General features: G+C 39.7%; 1 protein-coding gene across 6 annotated transcripts in view; it reads right to left on the bottom strand.

Annotated features, from left to right (window-relative positions):
* Positions 1-17204, bottom strand: part of LOC126481700 (carnitine O-palmitoyltransferase 1, liver isoform) — a 259041-nt gene that overhangs the window by 79986 nt on the left and 161851 nt on the right. For all 6 annotated transcript variants that reach the window (XM_050105668.1, XM_050105691.1, XM_050105652.1 and 3 more), the window contains 2 exons: positions 8910-9084; positions 4183-4319 (listed from right to left, as the gene is read on the bottom strand). In XM_050105668.1, coding sequence (XP_049961625.1) covers positions 4183-4319; positions 8910-9050 — 278 coding nt within the window. In that variant the 5' untranslated portion in view covers positions 9051-9084. The remainder of the gene's footprint in view (positions 1-4182; positions 4320-8909; positions 9085-17204) is intronic.

Here is a 17204-nt window from a genome sequence, read left to right as displayed (position 1 = left end):
TGGAGTGTAGCCATGTATGGAAGTGAAGCATGGACGATAAATAGTTTAGACAAGAAGAGAATAGAAGTTTTCGAAATGTGATGCTACAGAAGAATGCTGAAGATTAGATAGGTAGATCACGTAACTAATGTGGTGGTACTGAATAGAACTGGAGAGAAGAGAAATTTGTGGCACAACTCGACTAGAAGAAGGGATCAGTTGGTAGGGCATATTCCGAGGCATCAAGGGATCACCAATTTAGTATTGGAGGGCAGCGTGGATGGTAAAAATCGTAGAGGGAGACCAAGAGATGAATAGACTAAACAGATTCAGAAGGATGTAGGTTGCAGTAGGTGCTGGGAGATGAAGAAGCTCGCACAGGATAGAGTAGCATGGAGAGCTGCATCAAACTAGTCTCTGGACTGAAGATCACAACAATAACATACTTAATTGATTTATCATGTAACTGAGGTTTAACTGATTCCTTTTAGCACTCATGCAGATGGCCTCACATTTCTCGTTATTTAGGGTCAACTGTCAATTCTCACACCATTCAGACATCTTTTTTAAATCATTTTGCAGTTTGTTTTATTCGTATCATGACTTTATTAGTTGAAAGATCACCTATCTTCCGGATTTTGCATCTGTTTAAATTTGGCGTGTGGTTTTTTTTCTCTCAATTGCTGCCGATACTATTTCTCTGAATTCAAGCCACACCTGGTCTACACTTATATCATTAATTTCGAAGGGGTGGAGATTGTCTCTAAGGAAGACGACAAGTGAATTTTTATCTTCTTTTTTGAATAGGTATATTTTTCATTTATTTTTGGAGGATTTTGGGGTTACAATATTCAATCTCGCTACAACAACCCTGTGCAGTTTATGAACTCAGGATTATTTGTTGCTAAGAGGTCAAGTGTGTTTTCACAGCCGTTTATTATTCGCGTGGGCTCATGAAGACATAGCAAAGGTTACTTCATTTAACAACTCATAATAATTAATTTTAATATTCAACTGTTGATAGAAGAGAATCTGTATGGGTATTGAAGTCATAGCTGCTGGGAAGAATTTTTACTTTATGAGATCCTTAGGAAGGTGCAACATAAGGTTTCTTTATTATTCATCTGTGCAGATGGAAACAAGAAGATATACCTCACTCTCATTCATGAAAAAATGAATAACAGACTCAGCTAAGCAAAAACTCACATTCAAAATTACATTTTCATATATTTCCTTTGGTATCTGTACAAATGTATGAAAAGGTCTTCAATTTTTCATGGATTCTCTTTGAATATCAGTACTACAAATGGAATACTTGATGAATCAAAATGATCTTTGTCAGTACTAAAACAGTAACTTCTTGCATCACATTCCAAACTTCTGATACTGGTGAAACAGGTGGCACTAAATGTGAAATATGGCAGAACATTCAGAAAAAAATATCATCCTACTATTAATGCAATAAAAGCAATTTTATGAGTAAAGTATTGAGAAGTAGACAAGCTAACAAAGCTGACTTTTTAACAATAACAATAATAGTAATAATATTAATAATAAATCTTGCAGAGTGAAAGCGAAAATAACAAATGGACAAATCATGAAGTGCTGCCACGCAGAGGTCCACAAATATCTACGCATTTTACAGCTGGGCCACATCACGCATGAGCATATAAAAAATGTGGTCAGCAAAGAGTACACTCGAAGCGTCATGAAAATTTTAAAAAGCAAACTGAATGGTGCCAATATCATCCGTCAAGGCACAGGTGCACTTGCAGGACTAGTGAGCTGAACCCAAGTAGAACTGGACCACATGAACAGGAAAACAAGGAAACTCATGACAAATCACCATGCACTTCAACCTAGCAATGATACTGACAGGCTTTACTTGTCCAAAAAAGCAGGTCTCAGAGGACTCTTGCAACTGAGGTAGACAGTGGAAGAAGGAAAGTATGTATTAGCAGACTATGTGAATGCTAGCAAAGAACAAGTTCTCACTAAAGCCAACAACAAAGGTTCCCAAAGTAAAGCAGATGTAGAATAAACACTGGAAAGCTGTTCTCCGATGACAGCCTGCAAAGTTAAGCACTGCATGGGTAGTTTTTGGAGAAGACTGAAGGCAAAACAGGTACAGGAAAGAGATTGTTTTGAATGACCAGGGGAACTTAAAGAAGCAAACTGAATGACTTATTTTTGTTGCACAGGGACAAGCCATCAGAACTAACACCATCAAATCCAGAACTGAGAATTCAGCAGAAGATCCAAAGTGCAGAAGCTCGTGAAACAGTTAACCATGATCCCAGCAGATCTCAGCACACTGGGAGCAGTGCCAAAAGATTGTAGTAGGCACTAGGAAACCACTGGCACCGATACAATATGTATCTGCCAACTACAAAAAACCACAATACTGGAATCTCCACGTATTACTCATAGATATATCATGCAGTCTTATATGCTTGGGAAGTGTCAGACTAGTGATAAAACATAAAATCATCATCATCATCATTAAAATAATAATGTGCTTGAAAATATTTTATAAATCATGATGAACAGTACTACAGGAACTTATTGCATCACTCACGTCTGATGTTAGTTTGTATCCACTCTTAAACAGAGATTAGCACAACAATTTGTTCACAAGCTCTCTCCTCTTGTCAGCTTTGGGCTTGACTGAGCAGACTTTTGTGCTATTTTTATTTTGCATATAAATGTATAACCAATATCTTATGGGAGTACTGGAATCATTATTCAGACTTTTTAAATTACTTAAATTTACTGTTGTATGATTAGATATGAATACAAATGCTAATATTAACAACAACAACTACTAAAACTGTGCTTTGCAACCATTGAAGGTATGCATATTAATCACGTCTAATCACACTACAGTAAGAAAGATTAAATAATGAGTGAAAATGGGAAAGAGAAGGGACGGGGGGCCAGAGGGAGTTTTGGTGGTAGGCATTATACTGAGCAGTAAAGCTTACATGTCAATTAAATTTATAAAAATTAACTTGTTTAGAAAATAAAATGGACTATAGTGTTGCAGTGCTTCCTGGAAGTGTAAGACATATTATTGTAAAATAATAAGGCAGAAAATATATGTAATCTGCATTAAATTCAAAGACGGTATCCAGATTTACCATATCTCTCACAATTTGATATCACCTTTTGGTAGCCATTTGGGGCATTCTTTAGAAGGAAAAAATAAAATGTAAATTTCTTACAAGGTTGGTTAAAAACATTATTCTTATTATAGCAAAATTTGGGTTTCATGCGGCTGCTACTGTTTGGCGTTGCACAATAAATTATGAGGTTTCACTTGCAACTAACTGAGTGACTTTCACAGATGGGTAGCAGCATTAGGTATGAAAATATTGAATGTAGAGAAGCAGTAGCTGCATATCGATGGTACGTTGGTCGGAGAGCGAGGAGATGCAGAGGTGAGTTTGTATGGGAATAAAGCATGGGACCAAGAAGCAGCATACAAAAAAGTTGCGCAATAGAAGGCTGAACTCCGGAAAGTGAAACAACAGGAGAAGAGATGTGAAACAGAGTGGACAGATATAGAAACAGTGAGAAGATAATCGTGAGAAGTTGATACAGGACTACAGATTAAATTAAATATAATCACTTACATCATTAAACAGTCAATTTATACAGTTGGAAGCAAATTTTGTGTGCAGAAAAAAAATCTGATTGATTCAAAACTTCATGTTATGAATGCCATCAGCAAATAACTGAGAGCTCCCAAACAAATTACAATGTATCCTGCTCCTGCTCAACTGTTAAGTAGGAGGCAGGTAATAGTCCAGTGTTGATGATGATGGTGTTTGGTTTGTGGGGCGGTCAACTGTGCGGTTATCAGCACCTGTACAAATTCCAATCTTTACTCAGTCCAGTCTCGCCACTTTTATGAATGATGATGAAATGATGATGACAACACAAACACCCAGTCCCTGGGTGGAGAAAGTCCCCAACCAGGCTGGGAATCGAACCTGGGACCCCGTGATCCAGGAGTAGTAATGCTAGCCTCTAGACCACGAGCTGTGGACACTCCAGTGTTAAAGGCTTGTCGGTTCACCTTATTTTGCATACAACACTTTCATTACAAAGCAATGTTGATTACAGCAAAGCAATTAATTAATAACAATAATTAATAATTAATTTCTTTACATGCTACAAATCACAAATTCTAGTACTTACCATGGAATATGAAGAATCACTTTATTAACAACTTTGGGGATAATTCCCAGCTTTGAAAAATGCATCCCAGTGAACAGACCAACAATGGCCCACAAGCTTTGAAGGGGAGCAGGGTAGACTCCACATTTTATGTTATTCTGTAAAAGACAATAAATTTAATATTACTAAATCAAATTTAACAACTTTTAAAGTCAAAGAAATTAAATTCCTCACACCATTCACATTCAATAAAGACAATGCAGTCGTTAATTCTGTGTTTCCACGGATTTTCAACCAAATGTTTTTTGAAACACAGGAGAGAGGCAGTTCCACAACAGGTGATTACTCGAGAAACCATATTCTGCAAGTACTCATTGTTGAAAGCTTTGTTTGAATGGCATGTCTTAAGTTCAACAAATAATATTATTATATAAGCTTTGAATTAGACTTTTAAAAAACACTTTTCAGTCAGTTTTAATTAAATGTGCACTGATATCCCGTGAAAAACAAGGCATTGACTTCATCAAGATCGTGGGACATCCAGAATTGATAAGGTGTCACATAACAAGACTTCATATTGAAGAAACTATTCTGCATATTCCTAGGTGAAGACTTCAGATCTTTAAAATTGGCAAATGAAGAAGAAATATGTGTAATGAAACATAGCTAAACCACCTTATCATTCTAGTCACAGGCATCCAAAAATAATAATAATAATAATAAAAATAAAAACTGAAAATGTGTTTCTCAAAATTTTAAACAATGGCAAATAAAGAGTTAACACAGCATTGCCATATAATTTAAATCTGGCAGCTGCTGCTTTGCATTGTTATCAATGCCGATAGTTCTAATTTAACATTGTTTAGATCATTTCCAAAACTTTGACTGTGATGGCAGAGGTGTAGAATGGATTGTGCTCAACAACTGCTTACGGTTCACCACACCTGAACACTAGCCCACACTAAGGGTAGCGTAACTCCATGATTTGCTTTCTACACTTGAATACATATCATCTATCACCCATCCCCTTCAATGTTTTAGCAGACTGCCTACTTCCATGGAACACACAAGTGATCTTTTTCACTGTGGGGCTGAAGTGCTAACCTCACAAAAAAAAGGATGTGTTGGCTCCTATGATCTCAACAGTATAGGTACTGGAATGAATTATTTACTTTGCAGTGCGATGTACACAGTTATTAAACTTACTAAAAGTTAAAAGCAGTATGATGAACCAATACTCAAATAAATGCTCAACACAAGCACAGGATTCATAACCTTGTCCAACACATTGTACTGATCTACCAGGAATAAATTAATTTCCATTAGAGCATTTCACATTTGAAAACACACGTTTCAGTGATACATGCATTGTACCTTTAACGTGAAAAACTGGATGATTTATTCAAGAGAAAGGGCTTCACAGACGGGACAAATCAATAATTGATTGCTCCATCTGTGGCTCTTATGCAAACCATTATTGGACTTTGCATTGATTGATATAGTTGTTGAGTGTCCTCCTGAGAGATAGCATGCCAAATTCTGCCTAATTGGCATGTTAGATCATCAAGATCCCAAGATGGCTGGAATGTTCCAAAAATGTTCTCAATTGGGGAGTGATCTGCGACCTTGCTGGCCAAGGTAGGGCTTGGCAAGTGTGAAGACAAGTAGTAGAAACTCTCACTGTGTATAGGTGGGCATTATCTTGCTGGATGACTTCCCACGATGGGCAATACCATAGGAGCAGAATATCATTGATGTACTGCTGTGCAATGAGAGTGCCGCAGATTACAACCAAAGAGATGAAAAGAAATAACACCCCAGATGATTACTCCTGACTGTTGGGCCAACTGGCAGGCAACAGTCAAGTTGACACCCCACTGCTGACAGGAGCATCTCCAGACACACCTTCTTCAGCTTGGAATCTACTGGAATGGAATTGTCTTCATTGACAAGTCCTGCTTCAAACTGAGCCCCAACAACAAACTAAGATGTGTCTGGAGATGCCCCAGACAGCAGAGAGATACCAACCTGATTGTCACCCGCTGTTCGGCCTGATAACCATGAGAGATGGTCTGGCGTGCCATTTCTTTTCACAGCTGGACCCCTTTGGCTGTCATCCATGGTGCCCTTCCACCACAGTGGTACACTGACAATATTCTATGCCCCATTTTGTTGATAATCATGGAAAGCCATCCGGGGTTTTCAGTAAGATACACTCAGGTGACAAAAGCCATGAGATAGTGATATGCACATACACAGTTGGTGGTAGTATCACGTACACAAGGTATAAAAGGGTAGTTCAATGGCAGAGTTGTCATTTGTGAAAAGATTTATGAAGTGATTATGGTTACACAACAGGAATTAACAGACTTTTTGAATGCGGAATGGTCTTTGGAGTTAGACAAATGGGACGTTCCATTTCAGAAATTGTTAGGGAATTCAATATTCCATGAACGACAATGTCAAGAGTGTGCCAAGAATATAACATTTCAGGCATTACCTCTTACCATGGACAACATAGTGGTCGATAGCCTTCTCTGAACAACTGAGAGCAGCGGTGTTTGCCTATATTGTCAATGGTGACAGACAAGCTATATATTCATAATGGTTAGTGACAATAAAAATAAAATGACTGCTCAGTATTCTGTCTTGTACCAGCTTTCACTTGGTATGCTCTCCAATAGCAGCAGCATTACTCAAATAGAGCATGTGTTCCAGTGTAACAGGTATGTGGAACAATATGAAGTACAGATGTGGAGTAAAATGTGCCCTTATAAGAAGTAAAGTAAAGAAGTCATCATCTGAACAACAGAGTGCTTTAATAAGCATGCTCCTATTGGGGGTGGTATCCCATTGCCTTCCTCCAGCCTTTGAAATGACTTCTTCAGACAATTATGGGGGGACTTACAGTTTAAGGTGGGCTCTGAAGCATGGTGCAACTCTCTATAACAAACATTGTGAGAAGTGAACAAAGTCATAACTGACAGATAAAAACCATGGGACTGACTGTGCATCAGATCTGAGACCTCTGAAGTTCGAGCTTGGTATTTTACCAATGATCCTCTAAGCTGCAGAGAATTCTTAATTAGTCGTCAGTGTATTTCAACACAAGTGATTTCACGATATGACTAGTGCATGAAAAGTAGTTCAGTTTTCTCTGCGTCATCTGAGGGAACCTACAAATGTATGACGCCACAGGGAAAAGTTCTATGGATCACTGTTAATGAGTGTTTGGAGGTAAAAATGCAATTATTTTTCCACAGACTTGTTTAAGGTGAACAAATGTTGTGTAACATTTTTGCAATAAGTACATTCGATACCTAAAATGCAATTCTAGGGAGACTGTTGAACTCTAAGCCTACCACAATCTTTTCATTGGAAGCAAAATATTACCCAGCTAAAAATGTTTGTAACTGTATGAACAGACAGAAAGTAGTGGAGGCCAAATTTGGTAAATAGTGTGAATGTTCCAAGTTTTTGCACTGCCAAAGTACTTTTTCATTGTGCTGGACCATTTTTAATGTAGTACATCCAGAGTATCGTCTAGAAATATTCACTAGTTATTTTTTTACCACTGAGAAGGAAGAAAATATTATACCATCCAAAAAGCACTGGCCACAACCTTTCCTGCAGACGAAATCCAATTCACTAATTCTGGTGTGGACACAGCATCCAACTTTTACGCACGAATGGCGCTTAAATTCCAGTTTAGTGTCCGGTGCAATATGGTGGACCCATTTTTCATCCATGGTACGTAAACATCACGTAAAATAGTTTTCAACACTTTTCTTTATCTTTCTTTGCTCTTGCCATCTCTCTTTCTGTCCTTTGCCACTCTTTGTCTTCAGCTCATGGCCCTCTCCAACCACACAAATCCTAAAACTTCAAAGGCAGAGCAACACAGGTAGACAGTTCAGATCCCTATCTGACCATGTAAATTTACGTTTTCCATGTGCTCCCTAAATATTTCAAGGCAAATGCTGGGATGGCTCCTTTGAAAAGGACAAGGCGTGTGTGTGTGTGTGTGTGTGTGTGTGTGTGTGTGTGTGTGTGTGTGTGTGTCTATATATGACCAACAGTGTACATCTCCTTGCATGAATGGATACAGAAACCTTTGTTCTTTCCTCCCTGAAGAAGAAACTAACACTCTGGAAATTAGGTACATTTTTTATACTTTTAAATGTATCGTTCCACAGAAGTGGGTGTTTCTGTCTGTTTTCACTCTGATTTAACTCCACCAGGCACATTCTCCATAGCAAATGTTCCACACAGGCTATATATTTGGAACTAGATTAACAGAAAACATAGTGATCACATCAAATTACAAAAAGAAAAGAGAGATTAGGGTTTTAAATTGCTGGACAACAAGATCACTGAAGGAGGATCACAGGCTTGGAAATTGGCCTTGTCCTTTTCAAAGGAGCCATCCCAGCATTTGCCTTGAAATATTTAGGGAGCACATGGAAAACGTAAATTTACATGGTCAGATAGGGATCTGAACTGTCTACCTCACACAAGAGGAGCAAAGTCTAAAGTAGTGTCTTCCACATGTCACACAGTAACAAGTATTTAGAGGTCTGCAGTAGCTATTTTTATCCTCAGTGGAAGAATGTTACTGTAAAAGTTTAATTTTAACCTACAATAAGTTTATCATAATTCCTCTTTGGATTAAATGCACAATCAGTTAGTTGTACGTCAAAAATAAGCCCTATGACTACCAGCCACTTTAAAGCGAAAGATGCTCATACCTTGAATCTGGCAAAGCGTTTCTTCCAGGATCGCACGCCTGACTGCCATACAAGATGAAGAACCTCTCTGTCGAAGTTCACATCCCACCCTTCGTGGGTAATTGAGAAGGAAAATGCTACTGCCTGGTGGGCTTCCGCCATGGCAGCACCTGATCACTGCCAGAGAAGTTGTAACCTGTCACAAAAAAACAGAAAGACATATAAATATGTGACAGGGTGATAAATTTATAATTTCTCTCAATGTTTTCTGTTAAATACACTGCTAGCCATTAAAACTGTCTCATAAGGAAGGACATCAAATTACAAGATTTTACTGATTGCAAGTGTGAAGTATAACAGGAAGAATACATGTTTCAATTTATGGGCTATTTAGGGCTACGCAGGGTTCGAAACTTAGTACACAGAGCTGACACCTCTGGCAGCAACAGTGACTATAACCTAGCTTGGCATCGAGTCAAACTGAGCTTGGATGTCAGATACTGGCTACTTTTTCCTATGCAACTTCAGCTATATTCCAGAGATCATTACCTGTAGTGGCCGGCGAGTAATAGCCTGCTATAATCTCAAAAGCCCATGACCAAATGTTTTCAGTGAGTGAGAGATCTGGAAACGTGCTGGCCTCGACATATCACCACATCAGATGCTCGGCTTGTACAATGACGACGAACGGAATCTGACAACATTCATTCTCCTCGGAGCTTCCACACACAGATACGTCATGATGCTCTGCACTGAACTGTGACTCATCTGGAAAGACGAAGTGGTGCTACTCCTCATTCCAGTCCAATATTATATAGTTGAATGCTCCATTTCCAGCGTGACTTTGCTGCTCAAGGTAATCCATGATAATAGTTGTCATGCTGACAGCAATGTCGTCACATTGTCCGTGTGGGTGCCTTGCTGCGAACAAGCCCATTTCCTGACTCAAAATATGTTATGTGACAATATTTTCCCTGGATGACCGAGTGAAAAACCGTGTCCTGTCAGGCATTAGTCATGTGGCGCCAGTGAGATCCTTCATGGCGTTCAGTATGGCTCTCCTGAACCTATTGATTCCATATTCACGTGACTTTAGTGGAATCCTGACCAACATGAGTTTCAATTACATGGAACGATAAACTGCAGTCCCGATTAGTCACAATGCTGCCACTGGTGAATTCCAACACGTACTGAAAGGTGTTTCTCTTTCTTATGAGAGGCATACCATGATCATCTCACAAACAATAAATTTTCAAATCCAATTTGTTAATGATAAAATCACTGCTTTAATCCCTCCTTACACTCAGAGTTTATATGGCGTTACACCTACCCTCTTCGTGGCTTGTGCAGGAATGATAATTAGTAGTATATCCAAGCATGTGGCACACTTCGTGCCAGTTAATCCTTTGTTTCATGTCATCTTCGTGGTGTTGTAATTTAAAAGCCAGTAATGTATTATTTATAGTTTTAAACTCAGCAAACATATTCAATACATTAAAAAGGATGGCAACTTCCAAAATTGGTGGCATACTACATTTAGTGTGGCAAGCACCAACCAGGAGTAAGTGAAATGTAGTTAGTTGATACTATGAGAGAAGGAAATCGGCGACTTCCAGTCAATAGTACTGAACTATGGGAGTAAATTACTATGGGAGTAAATTACTCCAGGAGTAAATTACTCCAGGAGTAAATTTTTCATTTACTTCTGAAGTAAATTTATTTACTCTATTGAAGCACCATTGAAGAGTACGCCACTACGTGAGTAACTTAAGGAGGAAATAAGGCCAAAACTTACTCCTATGAATTAGTAGGAGTAAAGTAAGAGACTAAGGTGCAATCTTTGAGTTCTATGTTTTAACTGTCGAATTATGTGGACTACCTGGACTACGAAAAATATATGGAGATGGAGGAAGAGGTGAACATCCCAAGAATGGGGGCTGTAATGGAGAGAAGAGGCCCATTTGTGATCTACAGCGACAGTGATTTCAAAGAGTGGTTTGGGTTTCATAAGGAATCTTTTGAGCTGCTGTTTGGTATGCTGGAGCCGTTACTACAGCATAATTCTGACAAGAACCGTGCTTTGTCTCCTGGGCTCCAACTTCTATGTGGGCCACAAATGTTTCACACAGGTACTTATCAAATCTAGCAGAGGATCTCATTAATATCCATTGTACTACTGCTGGAAGAGCATTTAACATTGTGATAAACAGTTTAATTGCCTTAAAGCCACTGTACGTGTCCATGCCACAGAGCCAAGAAAATATATCAAAGAACAAAAGGGAAGCTATCAAACTGGTGGATACCCAAATGTCACAGGGGCCACAGACTGTGTACATATACCCATACTTCGTACTTCCAGAGCACAAGCAGAACTATATAGAAATCGCAAGCATTTCTTTTCTATCAATACACAAATCATCTGTGATGCCAAAATGAAGATTTTGAACGTGGTAAGCCATTGGCCGAGTTCCACGGATTTGAGACAATAGTAGAGTTGCTGCAAAATTTGAACGCAGGTCAAGTTCATGACTATTGGATAAAGTTCGACCTTCAGCAGTTTCATTGCTAATTTCAGAGCACTTACCATCATCGGAGTTGCTTGAAAGTATCACATTATCTTCAGATGTGAAATTGTCGTTAACTCCAGCTATCCCCTCGAAAACTTACGGGATCATATCAACAACCATGTGGCTTTTATCTTCGTCTCACCTAATCCACCGCCAGTTTGAAATTGTTCTCGATTACATATAGATTTCATTTTCTTTGCTTTCGCTTTCATGTCCCTCCAAATTAATTTAAGCTGCTCTTGTGATCTTTATGTAATCCCCAAGCATCCTTTTGCCTTTTTAGCATGTTGACACGTGCTTTATAGATTCAATAGTAGTTACACATTTTTTCAATACTTCAGCAAAACGCTTAAAATAGGGCTTTGTTTATTTTTCATTGTTCTCTTCGTCCAGGACAGCCCTAAAGGCATTAATGTAACTTCCACTTTACGATGAGACGTGGAGTGAAGTGATATTCAGTCTTAGCTTTAAGGAACAGCTTTGCTCTGAGCAAGCCGTATAGATAGAGATTTTTCATTCTGCAGCGGAGTGTGCGCTGATATGAAACTTCCTGGCAGATTAAAACTGTGCGCCGGACCGAGACTCGAACTCGGGACTTTTGCCTTTCGCGGGTAGAGCACTTGCCCGCGAACGGCAAAGGTCCCGAGTTCGAGTCTCGGTCCGGCACACAGTTTTAACCTGCCAGGACGTTTTGTATAGATTAAATTCTTACTATACGAATAATGCAAGATCAGCACTCTCCTTGGAAGACAAGCATATAGTCCTCAAAGATTCTCAGCTTCACACAACCTCGATCTAAAAGAACACTGCACAGCAATTTCCGTCAAATGCCAAATAAATTGAGAGTTCGCGGCGTTGCAGAGTGTTGACTTGTCGCCAGTCAGCTCTACTCACTGCACGTGGTCATGATTGGCAGTGATTAAGCAAGGAAAAATACCCAGTGCCTTCGATTTTGCACTGCTGAAAATTTACAGCTGCCTTCTCGTCTGTCCAAGGTTCGGTTTATTTCTGTGCCGGTGAACACTCAAGTCTTATGTAACCTACAGCGTTTGCGAACGATGATTTGTGTAACTTTCGCGTATTTCCATGTCTCAGCTGGGAGACTGTGCTTCAAAAGAGCTAGATAGCGGGTCCAACACATGGTACTGACTAACTACGATTTGCCATACATCGCGAGAAGTTCCTTCATAATGACAGATAACAGTGAAACAACAATCTACGACAGTCTTCCAGTAGATGTGGAGTATTAAAGCTGTAATAACAGGGATCTGAAAAGTGAGCAAATATGTAATGCCCTTAGTTGAAAAGTCTCTTTCTTTCTCTCACAAAGTTATCCGCTCATCATGTTTCGTAAATTTCACCACGGAGACACGCCCCCTCCCATATATTCACACTATTGCTGTGCATACTGCTAAGTCATCCATATCTTAATGCCACAACTGTAACCAACTGTGGGAGAAGCATCTTATTTAATACATATCATTTTGCTAAACACTGTCTTTGGAGCTAAGAGCTTCTGATGTCATTTGAAGAGTGGAGGAACTCCCATTTCAATCAGTCTCGCAATATTTTTGCACAATTATGTTACGACGTGCCAAACGTCGTATTCTTCTTCCACACCTCTTACTCCCACAAAAGGTGTATGGCTTCGAAACCAGCTTGAATGGCCGAAAAAGCACTCCACAAATACTGATGACATTACGAGCATAGGTATCACCGTCTATTCCAATCCAAATTTTGGAAGTACTGTAATACTCTACTATTATGATTTCGTCGAATCTTTTGAAAATAATGTGTTCATTCCCTTTTTTTCTGATTTTAGTACCTCTTCGACTTGCGTCAAACGCAGGATATAGTCTTATACTGAAATCATTAAGTACATATACATCAATCGCAAAAATCATGAAACGCAAACTGGAAAAAAATAAAAGTCAATAAGGATACTTCCTCTGTGGGTTTTATAACACTGGCCTCTTTTTTTTCTGTGACTCCTTCAAGTACTACCCAAATACCACTCTCACCACTTCTGGTATACTTACGAGAGATGATGTGGATCAATGAAGTGGTTCGTAAATGTGCAAACTACTAACCAAATTCAGAGTTACTTCCTGTAAAGGAAGTACTTAAGATTTTTTAATTAGTCATCCGTGCCCCCAAATAGGTTGAGAATCTCCCTTTAAACACTCCCAAAAGACAGGAAAGAAAAGATGAAACAATATGTACAACAACCAATTATGGACGTTGTTTAGAAAAAAAGCCGGACTAGTAAGACTTGCGCTTTAAGTTTTCCGTACAAATTTAATAATGTGTACAGATAACAATGGCCTGATGCAAGTCTTTCTATTGGACGCCACTTCGGCGGCTTGCATGTCCCTAGCCTAACCCAGTTATCCAGAGGGGGAAAGGAGACCCAGATTTTAAGGTTGAATCCGAACCACGTGTTGTTTCTGGGGACTCACATCGTTGAGAGGTGAAGGCTAGGTTAAAACCAAGACTGACAAATCCGTGGCCCGACCGAGATTCGGTCCCGTGACCTCTCGGATTCCAGGCACGCGCTTTACTGCTAGACCACCAGATCCGAAGCGTATGTAGGTGATTAATCGAAGTGTTTTGATGTGTGAGTTTGCGAGTAACAAAATCTGTAACCTATATGGGCGCATCTTTTGACCACATTAACTTGGAAGCTTAATTTTTTTTACGCCGCTAAGGGACCGTAGACAGTGTACCTGACATAAGTTTTAACTTGATACCTCCACCCGTTCCTCAGAGAAACGGGTCTTACCTGTCGGACAGACGGAGACAAAAAACTGGTTCTATAAGGGTTCCGTTTTTAGCGATTGAGATAAATGTGTGCCGTATGGTGCTGCAATTAACTTGATGTGGATGATTATGGATATGAAAGAGAGGCAAAGGGTGAAACGTAGGATATCCAAAGGTCAGATAAAGACGCCGTCGTGAGGGTAACATGAACGTCTACTTCTCTCTCTCTCTCTCTCTCTCTCTCTCTCTCTCTCTCTCTCTCTCTCTTATATTTCTACCACGATAGTCGAAATTTAAGGTGTAGAATAAGTGGGACATTGTGATTATTTATCGCGAGGATTTATATCTGGAGCTACTCTATCCAAGATGAAAACAGCCAGCTGAAATTTTTTGGCATCACTATGTCTTTCAAACAGGTACTAACAACATTCAGTAAACAATTAAGGCCTTGATCCTTACTTTTCAACTATAAGCTTTGAATACTTGGCCGTTACTTTCTGCAGTACACATGCGGCTTCGTGATAAAACGCCAGGAAGGAATATTTCTTTGTTCAAGACGATGACGACGACGACGCCGACGACGACGCCAATTGTTGTGATGATAGTTACAGTGCATTCAACGGCATGAATATAATGTATGGAATGGGTGGCTCAAAGAAGTCTTTCCTAACAATGTTACTGTGATACCGCCCGTGGAAATGTATCATTGGCTGTTTGGATGTGTGTGACATGTCTACGTTTAGGTGGCCACATCTCTTAAAAAGACCTGCGACGACAATCCGATCTGAATCTAGACGTGACAGCGCAGCCCGTGAAGCTCCCTGTGTGTCAACAGTCATTCAACAGTCACACGGAAGCCTCTCCGGGTGTCTTGTCAGGTATTTATGATAGCTGATTTCTTCAAGTCTGATGCGTCTTTATCGTCTCCTTTTTGAATGATTATTGCTCCTATGATTTTCCAGACTCCTGTATATGCCTTAATATGAATGAGTCCTTAAGAACAGACGTTAAAGAAGGTACACTTGCGGAGCTGCACCCTGAAAGATTTTGGGGCAAATGTTGTTAGGACCTGGCACTTTACCATTTCTCACCTTAAAGATGACTGAGGTCACGTGTTCCCCTGCGAAATAAAGTACAGCTAAAGGGAAATTTATATGATGTAGCGAGCCGGGATTCGAAACCGGATTCTCCGCTCTTCGCGAATGGTTGCCTTGAACGTCTCGGCCATCCGTACACGCCTCCCCGTCCGATTCAAATTCCCAACTGCTACTCACCACTGATGTGACTCCGTTCATTTTCGCCATTGCTCGCAGTATCATTGTATTACCGAAACGGGACGAACGGCAGTATGCACCTTCAATGAAATAGTCTTATACCCCTAAAAGCGAATACATAAAACTATGGGTGCGGTGTCCATTCTTTCGGACATGTACAGCACCATTGTTAAGATATTCAAAATGCATTTGATTTCGAAAGCGAATGTAATTGTCATCGCCTGTAGCTGCGTAGTCATGTGGAAGAAGTGTCCAGAGACGTTTCACTGACTTCTATCGACTCTTCGACGAGTTCAATTAATTTTAGGTGACTACTTTTCCTGATATCGGTTTGTATATTTGTCCCCAGATGTTCCCAATTCATTTGTTTAAGACTAATAATTCTTTCCTTGGGCTTTCCTTTAAACAGTCGGTAATTCTCTACACCTGGCTCACGTTCTCAACTTCCTTATGATCATAGGTCAACTCAATGCGTTTTATGTATCGTTCTTCTTAAACTGGAAAATTCGTCATTAACTGGTATTTTTGAAATATTTGATGAGCTTTTCTAGGGTATTATTTTATCTTAAACGTATTGCAATGTCATCGACACTGCTTTCATAATGATGCAATCTAAATCCCTATCTCGTATTACAAGTACTGCGAGACCCCAATCGGGACGTTTCAGATCAAAACCAGTTGCCGCGGAAGTTTGTTCAGTCCAATCAGCATCTGTAATTCCTAGATCAAATGTGATTGCACAGTGGTCACCAGTAGTGACATTCTTGTTTATAGTCCAACTACGGTTTCGCTTCATGCCCGATCTGTTTGCTTACGTTACATTTCTGTTGGTAACTGCATTTGCACTGTTCTTGTATGCAGTTGTGACCACCCCTATTCACGCAAGCAGGTTTCGCTGTCCTAACACATCTTACGGTAGTAGATCGTGTTCATACGTCACACGACTCTTCCACCTCACAGATTTCGCATCAGCACCAGTAACAACTATGTGGCAAGTACTATATTACAACTGCCTTTAATTTCGTCAAAATTAGATTCAATTATATATGAGAACTGCTTGTAACATCACGACACTGCACCAGATACCGCTTGTTGTCCTGTGGTACTCATGTTTATCACATAAATGTGCCACTTTTGGATTAATTACTTTCCTGTTGAACATTACGTCGATAGTTCTCTACCAAATTGCACAATTACGTCACCACCAATCTACCTCTCGGGGCGTTACCTTGCATAATTCACATGCCATTAATACTTGTTATGGCCATCACCTCCCTGCTACGGATCACACCGATCTTAACTAGTCACGTAGGTCTTTCAGCTGATTTCGTGTATCCAGATGTCGACGCAGAATGCAATAAAAATCCTCAAACAAGGGGAAATTTGTTTTATTACCTTTAGGGTAAGGAGTGCTGGATGTAGTCTAGTAACACTTTCGAATCTACAAAATCGTAGCTTTAACTCTATTGCACTGTACGGATTTCCTGGGTACTGAGGTTTGGACAACTAAAGCTTTAGAAGTACCATGCATAAACTGATATGCAACTGATGGTCTCTCCGTATTTCCGCAGTTTTCTTCCCTGAGCTTCGGAAGTTTCTTCAAGGTGGTCAACTTCGGATGTAAATGTTTACAGAAGTAGAGGTCGCTTTGAGATTCCGGCGCCACTCTTTCCCGTAGTGTGTTCGCAACAGCAATGTTGATATCTTCACGGAGG

The sequence above is a fragment of the Schistocerca serialis genome, chromosome 1 (genome assembly GCF_023864345.2).
Source record: "Schistocerca serialis cubense isolate TAMUIC-IGC-003099 chromosome 1, iqSchSeri2.2, whole genome shotgun sequence".
Classification (NCBI taxonomy): Eukaryota; Metazoa; Arthropoda; class Insecta; order Orthoptera; family Acrididae; genus Schistocerca; species Schistocerca serialis.
Note: the sequence above shows the minus strand (reverse complement) of the source record. Positions and strands in the feature narration are given on the sequence as shown.